This window comes from Phascolarctos cinereus, unplaced genomic scaffold (assembly GCF_003287225.1).
Source record: "Phascolarctos cinereus isolate Bilbo 61053 unplaced genomic scaffold, phaCin_HiC Scaffold_4;HRSCAF=312, whole genome shotgun sequence".
Lineage (NCBI taxonomy): Eukaryota > Metazoa > Chordata > Mammalia > Diprotodontia > Phascolarctidae > Phascolarctos > Phascolarctos cinereus.
The window spans coordinates 684657800-684671491 of NW_027555847.1; the positions used below are offsets into that span (position 1 = coordinate 684657800).

The window sequence follows — 13692 nt, forward strand, 5'->3', positions numbered from 1 at the left end:
TGTAAGGACAGGCACTATCACAGCTGTTTGTGGCTTAGCCTCCTCCTAGAAACTGGGGGCAAAGACCATAACTTCATGGCTGGAGAAAGAGGGAGGGGGAACGAGCATTCTATAGCACTATGTGCCCGGCACTGTGCTAAGCACCTTGCAAAGAGTATCTCATTTGATTTTCACAACAACCGTGGGAGGTAGCAATCCCTGTTTTACAGTTGGGCAGACTGAGGCAGCCAGATCAAGGAACCTGTCCAAGGTCACACAGCTAGAGACTGTGTGAGGCCAGATGGGAATTCAAGCCTTCCTAACTCCAGACCCAGAGCTCTATCCATTTGGTCTCAGTTAATCAATCAATCAATCAATCAATCAGTATTTATTAATCCCATGCTATGTGTGAGGTGCTGTCCCAAGTGCTGGAGATACAAAGATACAGAAGCTGCCTTCAAGGAGTCTGCATTCTAATGGAAGATCAAGCAGCCTGCAGGTGGCCTGTGGAAGCTGGAGAGGACAAGGAAAGTCTTCCCTACAAAACTGGGGCCCTGAAGGAAGCCAGGGGAGCCAGTAGGCAGACAGGAGGAGAAGACAGGGTATGGCACAGCCGATGCAAAGGCCTAGGGAGGGGAGGTGACGCGAAGGAGGTACAGTGTACTTAGAATGGAAAGGGAGGAGGGCGCCAGGATGTGAAGGGCTTTCAACGTCAAATTAGGGCCTTTTATATTTGAGATAGGGCAGCTAGATGGCACAGTGGTTACAGCGCCAGCCCTGGAGACAGGAGGACCCAAGTTCAAATCTGGCCTCGGACACATACTAGCTGGGTGGCCCTGGGCAAGTCACTTAACCCTGTCTGCCTCAGTTTCCTCATCTGTAAAATGAGCTGGAGAAGGGAATGGTAAACCACTCCAGCATCTCTGCCAAGAAAACCCCAAATGGGGTCAGGAAGAGTCAGACATGACTGTCAAACAAGTTAACAACATGTTTGAGGCAGGGAACCCCTAGAATTTACTGAGTTGGGGTTGAGAGAGTCTAAGGCCCCTTAGAGATGGCCAATCCTTTGGCAGCCTGAGTGGAGTGTGGCTGGAATGAGGCACTGAGGCCAGATGAGGAGGGCCTCCAGAGCTAGGGAGGTGCCTGTGGGAGTAGCAGGCCCAGGCCCAGGCCCGTCCACCATAGGTATGCTTAATAAATATTTGCTGAATGAAGGCAGGCATGCTTATCTCACATGAGTGCAGCCCTTGAATAAAGTGACTGCCAGCACGGAGACAGGCCAGGGCTGAGAGGGGATGGGGCCTTTGGGTGTGCACACGCGGATGACCACAGCTGCCCTCTACGCTGGAGCAGACGCCATGGGGGCCAGGCAGGGACTGACCACCTGCAGATGTGTGTCAGGGGGAATTCCTCAGGGATGGACAAGATGGCCCTGGAATCCCTTCTGACTCTCCAATTCTGTGATCCTGACTTTAGCTCTGATCCCTCATTGTTAGCCCCCAGCTCAGAGCTGGAGGCCTATGCACATATAAAGAGGGCGGAATGACCAGAGCTTTATCACAGGGCACCCCAAATTGTGGAGAAGGTGCCAACTCGCACTGGTAGAGGCGTTTCCTTATTCCAATGAAATCACAGATGGAGTCCTTATCCCTACTATTTATGTTATTTTTACAACATGAATGACAATGTTCACTGGACACGATGTCTGGTTTTCTGGCCCATGCCTTGGTGGCCTGACTTGACTGACACCCCATGCCTGTGCTTCCCCCAGGTCCAGCCAAGGAGAGAGCAGGTGTCAGGGGCCCAGAGCTAAGGACAGGGGGTCCTAGTAGACTGCCCTTCCTCCCCCCAGGCCTGCATGGAGCCTACATCTTGGGAAGGAAGGCTGTATTTCTGGCCAGCACCGGCTTCACACCACACAGGAGTATCAATAAAGCCAGGTTATGGAAGCAGGGGCCAGAACATCAGAGATGGGGGGCTGGGAAGTGAGCCAGTCCAATCCACCCCCATTTTAAACCTTTTTTTGGGGGGCAATTGGGGTTAAGTGACTTGCCCAGGGTCACACAGCTAGTAAGTGTGTCAAGTGTTTGGTCTGAGGCCGGATTTGAACTCAGGTACTCCTGACTTCAGGGCCAGTGCTCTATCCACTGCATCACCTAGCTGCCCCTCACCCCCATTTTAGACAAGAGACCAAAGGGGAAGAAAGGTGAGGGTAGTTTCAGAAGGAAGATTTGAACCCAGGTCCTATAACTCCAGGGGTAGCAGTGGAACACAAGATCTTAGATCTAGACCTAGGGGAAACCTCAGTGGTCATCCAGTCCTCACAGATAAGGAACAGAAATCCTAAGAGGGGTGTGTGTGTGTGTGTGTGTGTGTGTGTGTGTGTGTGTGTATGAAAACTTGTCCAAGGTTGCATCAAGTTCAAAAGTAGCAGGAAGGATTTGAACCCAGCTCCTCTGACTACAGATCCCTCTGATACCCCTCTCACTTGACCAGGGACTTCAGCTGACTTGACTACCTTCGGTTCGGGCCTGACCCATCCAGCCCTGTTCTGGCTCAGATCTGCCCACACTCCCATGTTGGTCCCAAGCCAGGGATGCACACGCATCTTCTGTGCACATGCTCCTCAAGTGTGGGAGGGCACACGTCTCCCATTCACCCACAGGCCTCTGAACTATGCTGCCCCATCCCCCCAAGCAGCCCAAACCCCAGCTGGGTTTTAAAGTGCAGGCCTGAAAACAAGACGCTTTTGTTTCCCTCAAAAGAAACTCCTCATTGACCCAGTCATCGAGGGAGGGACCGAATTACTGAACAGAAAAGCAGCTGCATTTCTGGGCAAACATCTGGAACCGTCGAACCATTGGAGTCTGGCCTGGACACAAAGTAATTCCCCCACCACCTCTGTAGGGGGTCTGGGGGGCAGAGGGAGAGGAGAGGCTGAACCCACAAGCCACCCTACAGATTCTCACTTTCACTGTCGGTGGTTTGAAAGCTGGGACTTGTGCCTAGGACCCCAAGCTGACCATTAGAAGCCATAGTCAGTGGGAGTATATCCCCAGTGGGACAGGCTGGGTCAGGAGGGGAGGATAAACTTTCCAAAGACAGAGACCTTGAGGAGGCCTGAGGTTGTCCTTGCCTGCCCCACCTCCCCCAGGAAGGGAATGGATGGGGTGGGGGGGAGGAGTGGGGGGAACCACTCCGCTCACCATGGAAATGAAGGCAATCTTATTTCCAACCTTTGAAAAAAGAGTCAGGCAAGGGTTTGAAAAACAGAAACCTCACCCCCTGGGTATTATTCTAGGCACCCGGACTACCAAGTCATACTTAATCCCTGGGACTGAACTGAGGCCAGATGCCTTAGGAGAGGAAGGAGAAGAAAGTAAACACAGGGCTCCGGATTCCTGCCTCAGCACGGCTGGAGCCAACGGAGCCCAGAGTTTCTGGAAGAGAAGAGAGAGAAACTGCAGGAACAGGTTTGGCAAGAAACTGACCCGGATTCCCAGGATGGCTTCTAGGGATCACCTGACTTCTTGACAAACACACGTGAAGAGGAGATGTGCTGCCCAGGTTAGACCTCTGGGGAGAGAGCCTTGCTCAGGCTAGACCACTGAGTAATGGGGAACCTATCCAGCCTCAGTGGAGAGACCTTGGGAGGTGGGAGATGTTGCCCAGGCTAGACCTTGGTGGGACGAGGGAAAAGAAGGTGGAAAGTGGCTCTCGAGACAGATCTTAGGGGCACGGGGCACTGCCTAGGTTAGACCTTCCTGCATAGGTGGAGTGGGCTATCTCTAACCAAGAAAAAGAGCTGGACCAACTGCTAAATGGAAGATGAAAAACAGATTGGGGGAGGGGTGGTACAAAAGAACCCCCTTCACGTTCCGGGCACTTCCTGAAAAACTTGATATGGCACCCAAAGAGTTTAAGTAAGGAGTCTGCACCATTGTCCCCCCAAAACCAAGTCTTTTGGTAATAAAAAGACAGACATTGGGTCTCCCCTAAGTCTTTTCTTTTCTTTTTTTTTTTGGTTGGGCAATGGAGGTGAAATGACTTGCCCAGGGTCACGCTCAGGTCCTCCTGAATCCAAGGCCGGTGCTCTATCCACTGCGCCACCTAGCTGCTCCCTCCTAAGTCTTTTCTCTCTGGGTTAAATATCACCACTTTGTACAACCAAACTTCCCAGGACACAGCACCCCCACCATCATGGCTACCATTCTTAAAGCCTGTCCTTCCTAAAGTAGGGCTGAGAGGTGGAAGAGTCCTGAGCTGATTTAGTCCAGCTGCGTTGCATTCATTCATCCAACTCAATGACTGATTCAACAAACACCAAGTACCTCCTCTGAGCAAGTCAAGTGGGCAAAGCAGACTTCTCTGCGCAGCAGCAGTCATGGGATGGCACGGTGGTGGGGGTTTGAGTGGCAGTGACAGCAGCAGCAGCAGCAGCAGGAGTGTTGGTAGTGGTAGAAAGTAGTGGCATCAGTAGTAATAATTAGAAGCAGGACTAGCAATGACAATTAGCAGCACTGGTAAAAAATAATTAGTATTATTATTATTAATAAGTACTAGTAACAATAAGTAGTAGTACTTCTAGTAGGAGTATAATTAGTAGTACTGCTAGTTAATAATAATTAGTATTACTAATCAGGAGTGGGATCAGTAGCAGCAGTAACAGTAATCACAGCTGGTTATAGACTTGCTCACTGTTGGACCTACCGCTTGAGGGAGACAGCATTTTCACCAGTTATTCTAATGCGAAAGGGGAAGGGCGCTGGATACAAGAATAAGTCTAGTTGTCTAAAGATTCCACAGCGCTTTGCTCTTCACAACCGTGGCCCCAGTACTGCATGTAATAATAATAGTTCGCATTTATAGAGAGCGCCAATGTTTGCGAAGCAGTTTACATATGGGATCTCAGTTGATCCTTGCAACAACTTTGGTAGGTAGGTGCTATTATTAACCCCATTTTACAGATGAGAAAATTGAGGCAAGGAAGTGTCTGAGAAGGATCTGAACTCAGGTCTTCCTGACTCTAGGCCCAGTGATCTACCACTGTATCACTTAATTGCATCTACTATGGTAACCAAGATCTTCCTTCTGGTCTCTGTGTTTCCCTTAATTACCAAGGGGTAATTAAGAAGGGATACAGTGACAGAGAGAAGGGGTATAGTGGACAGAGAGCCTGTTTCATCGTTAGTAAGGTCTGAGATCAAATTCTGCTGACACATACAAGAAGTCATGCAACCTCTCTCTAACAGCTAAGTACCCCCCCCACTCTAAAATGGCAGAGTTCCCTGCACTGAAGGAATTCTAACTGGTCTGGTCCTCCAAAAACAAACTAAACTGTCCCGGGAGTAGGAGACACAAGGATAAAATAAATTAAGCCTGCTCTGAGGTAGCATGTAGTCTACTAGGGGGATACCTGCCGATACACGACTAGAAAAACAAGAGGGCGGTGGTCCTCCTTTGCTCAAGCAAGCACCAAAATCCGCTGTCAGGAGAGACGCCACCGATCCCCAGTCCTGCCTCAAGCGGGAAGCCACTGTTGGGCCCAGCTCTTGACCGCCTGGCCCTGTTCAATTGTGACACATTTCACGCAGCAATCAATCAGTACAGAATCTGTTTTCAGGTCCCCAACAACTCCTCCTAGGCAGAAACCATTCCATTCTTTGTCATTTTATTCCAGGCTGAACAAACAGCAGGCAATTAAGAAACGTTTGTCGACTGACTGTTAGAATGTCTTAACGCGGCCACTACCAGTCTCTCTGCTGGGTCCTTTGAATCAGGACTCCATGAATCTCCCTGCACATGTGTGGGTGCGTGCATATACATGTGCCCACGTGTATGGCTGTACATACGTGAATGCGTGTGGGTACCATTTATAGCTGAGACATGGGTATTAAAAACGAGGCTTTCCAGTCCCAAATGAGATTCCTCTTAAACCTGCTGTTCCACAAGATGTCATCTAAGATACAGTGGAGAGAACTTTGGCGTCCCAGGCCCCGGGTCCCATTCTGCACCTCTCTGGCTCTGTTTGCTCATCCGGAACAGCAATAATACTAACAATAACGATAATAATAACAATGCCATAGTGGCAGGTGAGATGTATATAGAATATTAAGGCTTGTAAAGCAATTATATAAATATCTCACCGGGTCCTCACAGCCCTGGGAGGTAGGTGCTATTATTACTCCCCGGCTAAGAAGTGATTTACCCAAGGTCACACAGTCGGTGACGGAATCAAGACTCAAACCCGGGGCCTCTTTCTCTACTTGCATGTTCTATTACCCCACAAGGCTTCTTGCAAAGTGCCAGGATCAGATTCAGTGGTTCCTTTCCAGACATCTACCTACATGCACAGCAGCCTCTCTACCAGAACCTTAACTGCTGAACAGTTTGTAGTTCTGGGTTCTGGTCTCTCCTAAGCCCGTCCTCTTTCGGGGTCAGCGCTACACCTTAGCTTGAAGCCAATTAAGGCAAAAATATTTATTAAGCAAATACCACGTGCCAGGCATGCAAGGTGCTGACAGAAGAAGAAAAGGGAAGCAGCCCTGGAGCTTACCCCCCCCCACGTGTAGTTTTGGGGGAGATCACTAGCAGCAGGGGCACTGGGGAGGGGAAACAGCCAGACATAAGGCAGCTTTGGGGCTGAGCTCCCATAAGCACCAACAGACAGTGATGGATGGTCACAAGGCCGGTTTCGCAGCCCGCACCCACCCAAAGGCGCTGATGACTACACAAATCCCACCCCACCCCCAAAGACTTGGCATGGCTACTGGACTCCCCAGGGCTGCCCGAGGCACACCCCCTCCCTGCCGAGGTCCTGTAATCCGAAGCCAGGCTGTTCTAAAACCAGGCCCATTACCCCGAATGTCTTTGGCCTCCTGAGCCGCTCCAAGGGCAAAGACGTAGTCGTTGGCCCATCAGGCCTAAGGCTGGGAGCAGAATTAAAGGCTCAGCAAGAACAGGGGCCCCCTGGGGCAGCAGGCACAGAAGCCAGAGTCCTGCCAGCCTGGGCATTAGGGAAACAAGCCAGAGTGCGGAGAGTGCGGCTGGTGAGCGGCCCAGCCCCAGAGGAGCAGGAGCAGAAGCAGACCTTGGCCGTGGGAAGGGGCACCCTGGGCCCGGCGGCTGCCAAAGCCACTGCTCTACAGAGACCGGGGAGGTTCACACTCTGTTGCTTCCCCCTCCAGAAGCTCAAAGGGATCCTGATTCATGGGCGGGGAACCCTTGCTGCGTGTCCCTGGGCTCCAATCTACCCCATGACCTTGGGCGAGTCACCCCCCTGGACCTCAGTGTCCTCATCTGCAAACTGAGGGGTTAGATGAGATGGCCTCTGAGGTTCTTCTAGCTTCCCATCTATGATCCTACAACCTTGCCAGGCCTCAGTTTCCCCATCTGTGTTGACTAGGTGGTCTCTGGGGTCCTCCTGCTTTAGATCTAAGAGTCTCTCCAGCACTAAGACAGGACTCAGGCGCTTGCTTTCTGTTCAGGAGGGCTGTGCTCTAAAATGCACCCATCAACAACACTCCGGACCCTTGCTGCCCAGGACCACCCCAACCCTCACCCCTAACAGGTGACCAGGAATCTGACTCCAAAGGCCTGGGCACTTTAACCCACTTCCCAAGACCAAGCAGTCCGGCCGGCTCCTGGGGACGAAGGGAGGAGGATGCCCAGGGGCCGGGCCAGGCTCCCAGAGCCCGGCGGAAAAAGATGAGACCCAAGTGCTTTCACGGATGATAAACTGCAGGCAGAGAACAGGTCACTGCTTCTCTACAGACCATCTCTGGCTCATCTCACGGGATCATTAGGAGGAAATGGGGGTCAGGATTCACGGATCCCAACATAATATGTTACGGTACGATGAATATTTACTAAGTGCCTACTGATTACACTTCCCCTGCCACTGCCGGGGGCTGGCAGCTCCTCCTTCCTCCTCCTGCCTGGGCTCTGCTGGTCCCTGCGCCCCCCTTCTTCTCCCAGGCCTTGCCCCCACATCCTGGGGCTTTAGCTCTCACAGCCGCCAGACTCCCAGGTCTCTGACTCATCAAGACTGCCCCTACCAAGCTGTTACAGCCACGGCTTCCCCCCATTCTCCTACCTGCAGGGCCCCCGAGAGGGGGTCCCCCATTCTCTCCCAGCCCCCACAGCGCAGTGAGGACACCTGCCTACCTGAGTGGAGAGCTGGAATGGGATCTTCTTCTTCGCTCGATCGCTGGCCCGCTCTGCCTCCCGTTCTGAGTTCCCTGGCTCCCGGGGGCCGTGTCCGTTCTCACTGGGCTCTGCCGAGGGACAGTTTTCTGATTCTCGGGCCTTCTTGCTGGCAGGTCGCTCCCACTTTTCTTTCCGTTCCTGGGGCTTCAGGGCCATGTCCTTCTGCAGGGGAGGACAGAAAGCAGAGGGAGGGTGAGTGCAATGAGACACTGCAGAAAGACTGCTGTACCCCAAAAATCCCATCAATGTAAATCAAGGCTCTCACTGCTCCCCAAATATTAACTGATATTTACTTATGTAGCAACATGAAGACAAAGTGGAAACTGTGAGGCAGCTAGGTGGCGCAGTGGACAGAGCACTGGCCCTGAAGTCAGGAGGGCCTGAGTTCAAATCTGACCTCAGATGAAATACTTGACACTTACTAGCTGTGTGAGACCCTGGGCAAGTCACTTAACCCCAACTGCCTTAAAAAAAAAAAAAAAGGAATAGAGAGCTGACCTGGCGTTCAAGACCCTGCTTTGATACGTATCCTATTTAGACAGAATCACAAGGTTAGCAAAGCACATGCATTTGGTCTTTAGGACGACACCCTTTGAGTCTCGGCACACAGGGTAGAGCCTGGAGCCAGGACGACCCGAGTTCCAATCCAGCCTCAGACATTTACTAGCTTGAGCAAGTCATTCACTGCTGTCTACCTCAGTTTCCCCAGCTGTAAAATGGGGATAATAACAGCACCTACTTCACAAGGCTGTCATGAGGATCAAATGAGATCCTGTAAAGCGCCTGGAACATAACAGGCCCTTAATAAATACTTGTTCCTTTCTCCTTTCTACCCCAGGGAGCATTATCCCTATTTTGTAGATTAGGAAACTGAGGTAGACAGAGGTTAAGTGACTCATATCCGTCTAGATGGGAATTTGACAAGACTCGCTAATAAGATTTGATGCTGCCTCACAAAATAACTGGGTGAATCAGAAAGAACCCAAACATTGGCCATGTGGCTTGGAAGACCTGAGTCAAATTCAGTCCCTGCTACTGATTGGCTGTGTGATCTTGGACAGATGAGGAGAGGGGCAGCTAGGTGGCACAGTGGATAGAGCGCCAGTCTTGGAGTCAGGAGGACCTGTGTTCAAATCCAGCCTCAAACACTTGACACTTACTAGCTGTGTGACCCCGGGCAAGTCACTAACCCCAAATGCCTAACCCTAACCCTTAGCATGGTGCCTGGCACACAGTAGGTGCCATATAAATGCTTCTTACCTCCCTTTCCTCATCCCCCCCGTTACGAAATGAAGAATTCGTAGAGACAGGCACCAGCTTTATCAGCCTGACCCCACTGTGGATAACTGCTCCCAGTCTCATCCCTCCTCCCCTAGAGTAGAGGAGGGGACACTGTCTTTGTCACCATCATCACCATCCACTCCCCCCCCCCATCCCTGGGTTCCTAGGGCAGGCACAGGCATGCTTTGGCTCCCCTCCCTTCTTGGCTCACAAGTCAGGAGCATCCACAACTAGGCTGGAGTCACAGCTGGACACACAGCAAACCAGGAAATCAATGAACAGAGGGGAGCCTGGATCTATTGGGCAGTCCAGCTCGAGTGCCGTCCCTTCCCTGCTGAGAGTGAGGTTACTTACTGAGACTAAGGAACCTAGGCCTTTTCTGATGCAGGACATGGATATGGATGAGAGAAGGGGCCTCTCCGAACCCATGTCTGTTTCCAGATTCCAAATCCATACCCCTTCTGGTCACTCACTCCCACCCTGAACCCTTCCCCCAGTATTCTGGGGTCCCACTTTCTCAATGCCTGAAACACTAGCTGGGCCTTTTCTGTCACTGGGTATCAATTTCTGAAATCTACAACTACTCCCACCAGCAACTGGGCCTTCCTGTCACTGGACATCAGCTGAGGAAACCCACTAACCAGTCCTCAGTACTTGTAAGCTCAGCCCTGTCCCTACCACCCACTTTCTGGTTCCACTTCCCTAGACCCCAGTAGGAGAGGCAGCTGGCCTCCAGGGAGGCGGCCCTGAAAATCCAGTGGCGACCGTCTCTATTAATCCCTGCATCTGCAGGCTTCCTAAGAAAACACTCAAATGTGGAAATCCCAGAAGGAGGGACCAAGAGGGTTATTAGTGTACCCTTGGCAAAATCCTAATGCCCAGGTGCTAAAATGGACCCACACGCAGATGATTCAAACGCTCAGTCAATCCTCTTCCCTGCAGAGTCCACAGGAGCTCACCCCTAAACCTTCTCTGGGTTCCCTGTGTGTCCATTCCGAGCCTTGTTCCCCTCTTTTCCGGTGGGGAGGGGTCTGCCCTTGGAGGCGCGCCTTTAGAAAGCATTCTGTAGCCAGCAAGGTGGGGAGGGGGAATAGTGGTGGACTTGGAGACAGGAACACCAAAGTTCAAATTAGATAACTACTTACTAGCTGTGTGACCCTGGGAGAGTCATTTCACCTTTGTCTGCCTCAGTTTATCCACCTCTAAAATGGGGGAGGGGGGACAATAACAGCACTGACCTTTCAGGTCTGTTGTGAGAATCAAATGAGATAACACATGCATAGCCCTTTGTAAACCTTAAAGAGCTACAGGCACCATCATCACCACCATCATCCATCCTTAACCCAATGAAAATCACAAAGATTCACCAATTCCCTAACTAGGTAGTGAGGGCTGTGCCCTGGGGAAGTATGAACAGGCCTCCTTGCTGCCCCTCCTCCACAACATTCCATCTCGGGTCCCTGGGCACGAGGCTGTCTCCTTTACCACCATGACTGGGTGATCCCCTTCACCTCTGCCTCCTACAATTCCTGGCTTTCTTCAAAGCTCAGCTCCAGTGCCACCTCCTACCAGAAGCCTATTCTGATTCCTCCCTCCTCCCCAAGCTGCTCTTGTCTTCCCGCCCCCTCTGGAAATCACCTGGTATAGTATTCTGCATTAATGTTTAAACACACATGTTGTGGAGAGGGAGTGAGGCAAAATGGATAGAAAGCTGACCTCTGGATTCAAGTTCCACCTCTGACATATACTGGCTGTATGATACCAGGCAAGGGAACAGGTCTAAGCAGCTTCCTAAAATTATAAATAGCAGAGAAGGGGTCCCCCTACACTGGCAGAGAGACTTTCCTCACCTGGGAGCTCCCTAAGGCTCTCCACAAGATGAAGGAATGAATGGAAGTAGACCAGCCCAGCTCAGTAACAATTAGAATAAAATTGAGGGAGGGAGGGGGGAAGGGGCAAGAGGGAGATGGGAGGAGGGGGTAGGAAGAGAACATCAGATGAAGAAATGATCAAGAAAGTCAAGAAAAAACAAATACATTAGCCCGTCCAGGTCCAGAGAGAGAGAGAGATGGATGGATAGACAGACATATAGCTGGATGGATGTAGAAAGATATATGGATGGATAGAGGAATAGATACATGAGTGCAGGCAGAGAGACAGACCCAGAGCAGACTAACATTTATTAAGCTCTTATTATGTGCCTAGCACTGTGCTAAGTCAGAGGCCTGTGGGCACTTGGGGAAGGGAATCCACGTAGAAAAGTCCAGCCCAAGAGCTCACAGAAAACTTTCCAGTTTAGAGACTCGGGAGAAGCCTGGGAGACCCAGCACCAGCTGCCATGTACACGGGTGGAGTGAGAGAAGTCCAGAGCAGGATCAAACTGAGGGGGCGGGGCAGGAGGCTGCAGGTGTGCCATTCTGGACCCCCCCCCCCCCATCAAGGTGTTCCCTGGATCAGATCAGCCCTGCCCTGCTCCTGAGGACCTGGAAGAACACAATGCTCATTAATCAGACCCCAGTTAATAAGACCAGTACCAAAGCATGCCAAGATCATTCTTTCTGCAAGTTCTTAGAGGGTGGCCTTAACACAGAATCCCAATTCAGAAAGCAATCCTGGAAAAATGAAAACACAGGAAAAAATATTGATAATAAAAGATATCCAAGGGGCAGTTAGATGGCTCAGTGGATAGAGTACTGGCTCTGAATTCAGGACCTCAGACAGTTGACACTTACTAGCTGTGTGACCCTGGGCACGCCGCTTCACCATACTGCCAAAGAAAGAAAGAAAGAAAGAAAGAAAGAAAGAAAGAAAAGAAAGAAAGAAAGAAAGAAAGAAAATATCCTGGAGGCAAGGATTCTCAGGACACAAAACTGGACCTGGCGTCATGAAGACCTGAGTTCAAGTGCAGCCTCAGACGCTTACTAGCTGTGTGACCCTGGGGCAAGGGTCTTTGGCAAGAAACCCCCAAGTGGAGTCATGAAGAGTCCAACATGACTAAATCCACTTTAGAAGGACTCCAGAGCAGGGCCAGGCTGGTCTGAGGGATCCAGGGAGCACACAGATTGTCAGACTCCCACTGGAGCAACAGACATTCTGGTGCTGCAGAAGCATCAGTTATGATAACCACTGCCTTTTCCCTGGGGCAGCCTAAGGGAATTGGCATGCCTACTGCCATCAGGTCACACTGACCTTGCGGTCCCCTTCCCTGGTGGGGAGATGCACGTAAAATGGGAACAGGAAAGGCCTGAGTGCCAGGGAGACTCCACACTAAAAGTATCACTGGTCAGGGCCAACAAGAACCCAGCATCATTTGGGACAGGACCTTTAGTGGCCACGCCCAAGAACCTCATCCCCATCCTTGGAAATTACGGAAAAGTAGGCCCTGTTAGTGGTTGAAAAGAAGGAAACCAGTCGGAATTTTCTCCAGATCTAATTCTCTTCCAGAGAGCTGACTGAGCTGGAGGGAAAACCTGGCTCTAGTGGAGGGTGTGGCCTTCTCATGCCTGGGCACAGGGCCTGACAAAGAGCGGGTGAGCTAAGTAAATGTTGGTCAATTGCCTCAATGACACACCCACTCACCTTGGGCTCCTTCTATTTTCAGAATCACACAATCAAAGAATTCAGAACTTAGTGGTCCTTTGGTCCAACCTATACCTCAGAGAGAATCCCACCTGCAGGCTGGGCAGAAGCTACTACCTTCCAGCAGTCCATCCCACCATGGGGTGGCTATAACTTTTAGTTTTCCCTCATTCCAATACTCCACCTTGCCCTCCCTGTTCTGCCCTCAGGGGCCAGACAAATCCAGGCTAACACACCTCTTCCACAGGACAGGCGACCCTTCAAATACTTGTGAAAGCAATGCTCACAGAATACTGTGAGGCAAGAACTCCATGGTGGAACAGGGTCCGATGCCATCATGTTATAGATGAGGAAACTGAGACCAAAAGTGATTCACCCAGAATCATAAAGCTAAAATTCTGAGGGAGGATTTGAACCCCGGTCTTTCAGACTCCAAATTGAGTGCCCTATCTACTACACCATGTTGCCTCAGCTTGATAAATCTAATTGAATAGAAACTACCCAATGCTACCTAGTAGCACCTACAATGCAGGGTTATTGTGAGGATTAAATGAGATGAAGTTGGCTTAAAAAATAGCGCTCAGCACAGTGTCTGGCACATACAGTAAGTTCGATATTAATGCTGACTCCCTTTCTGACTTCCCC

At 50.9% G+C, this 13692-nt stretch overlaps 1 protein-coding gene across 1 annotated transcript in view; it reads right to left on the reverse strand.

Moving 5' to 3' along the window:
* FBRSL1 (fibrosin like 1) overlaps nucleotides 1-13692 on the reverse strand; it is a 318374-nt gene that overhangs the window by 220030 nt on the left and 84652 nt on the right. The window contains 1 exon segment of the mRNA XM_021004315.2: nucleotides 8146-8349. Coding sequence (XP_020859974.1) covers nucleotides 8146-8349 — 204 coding nt within the window.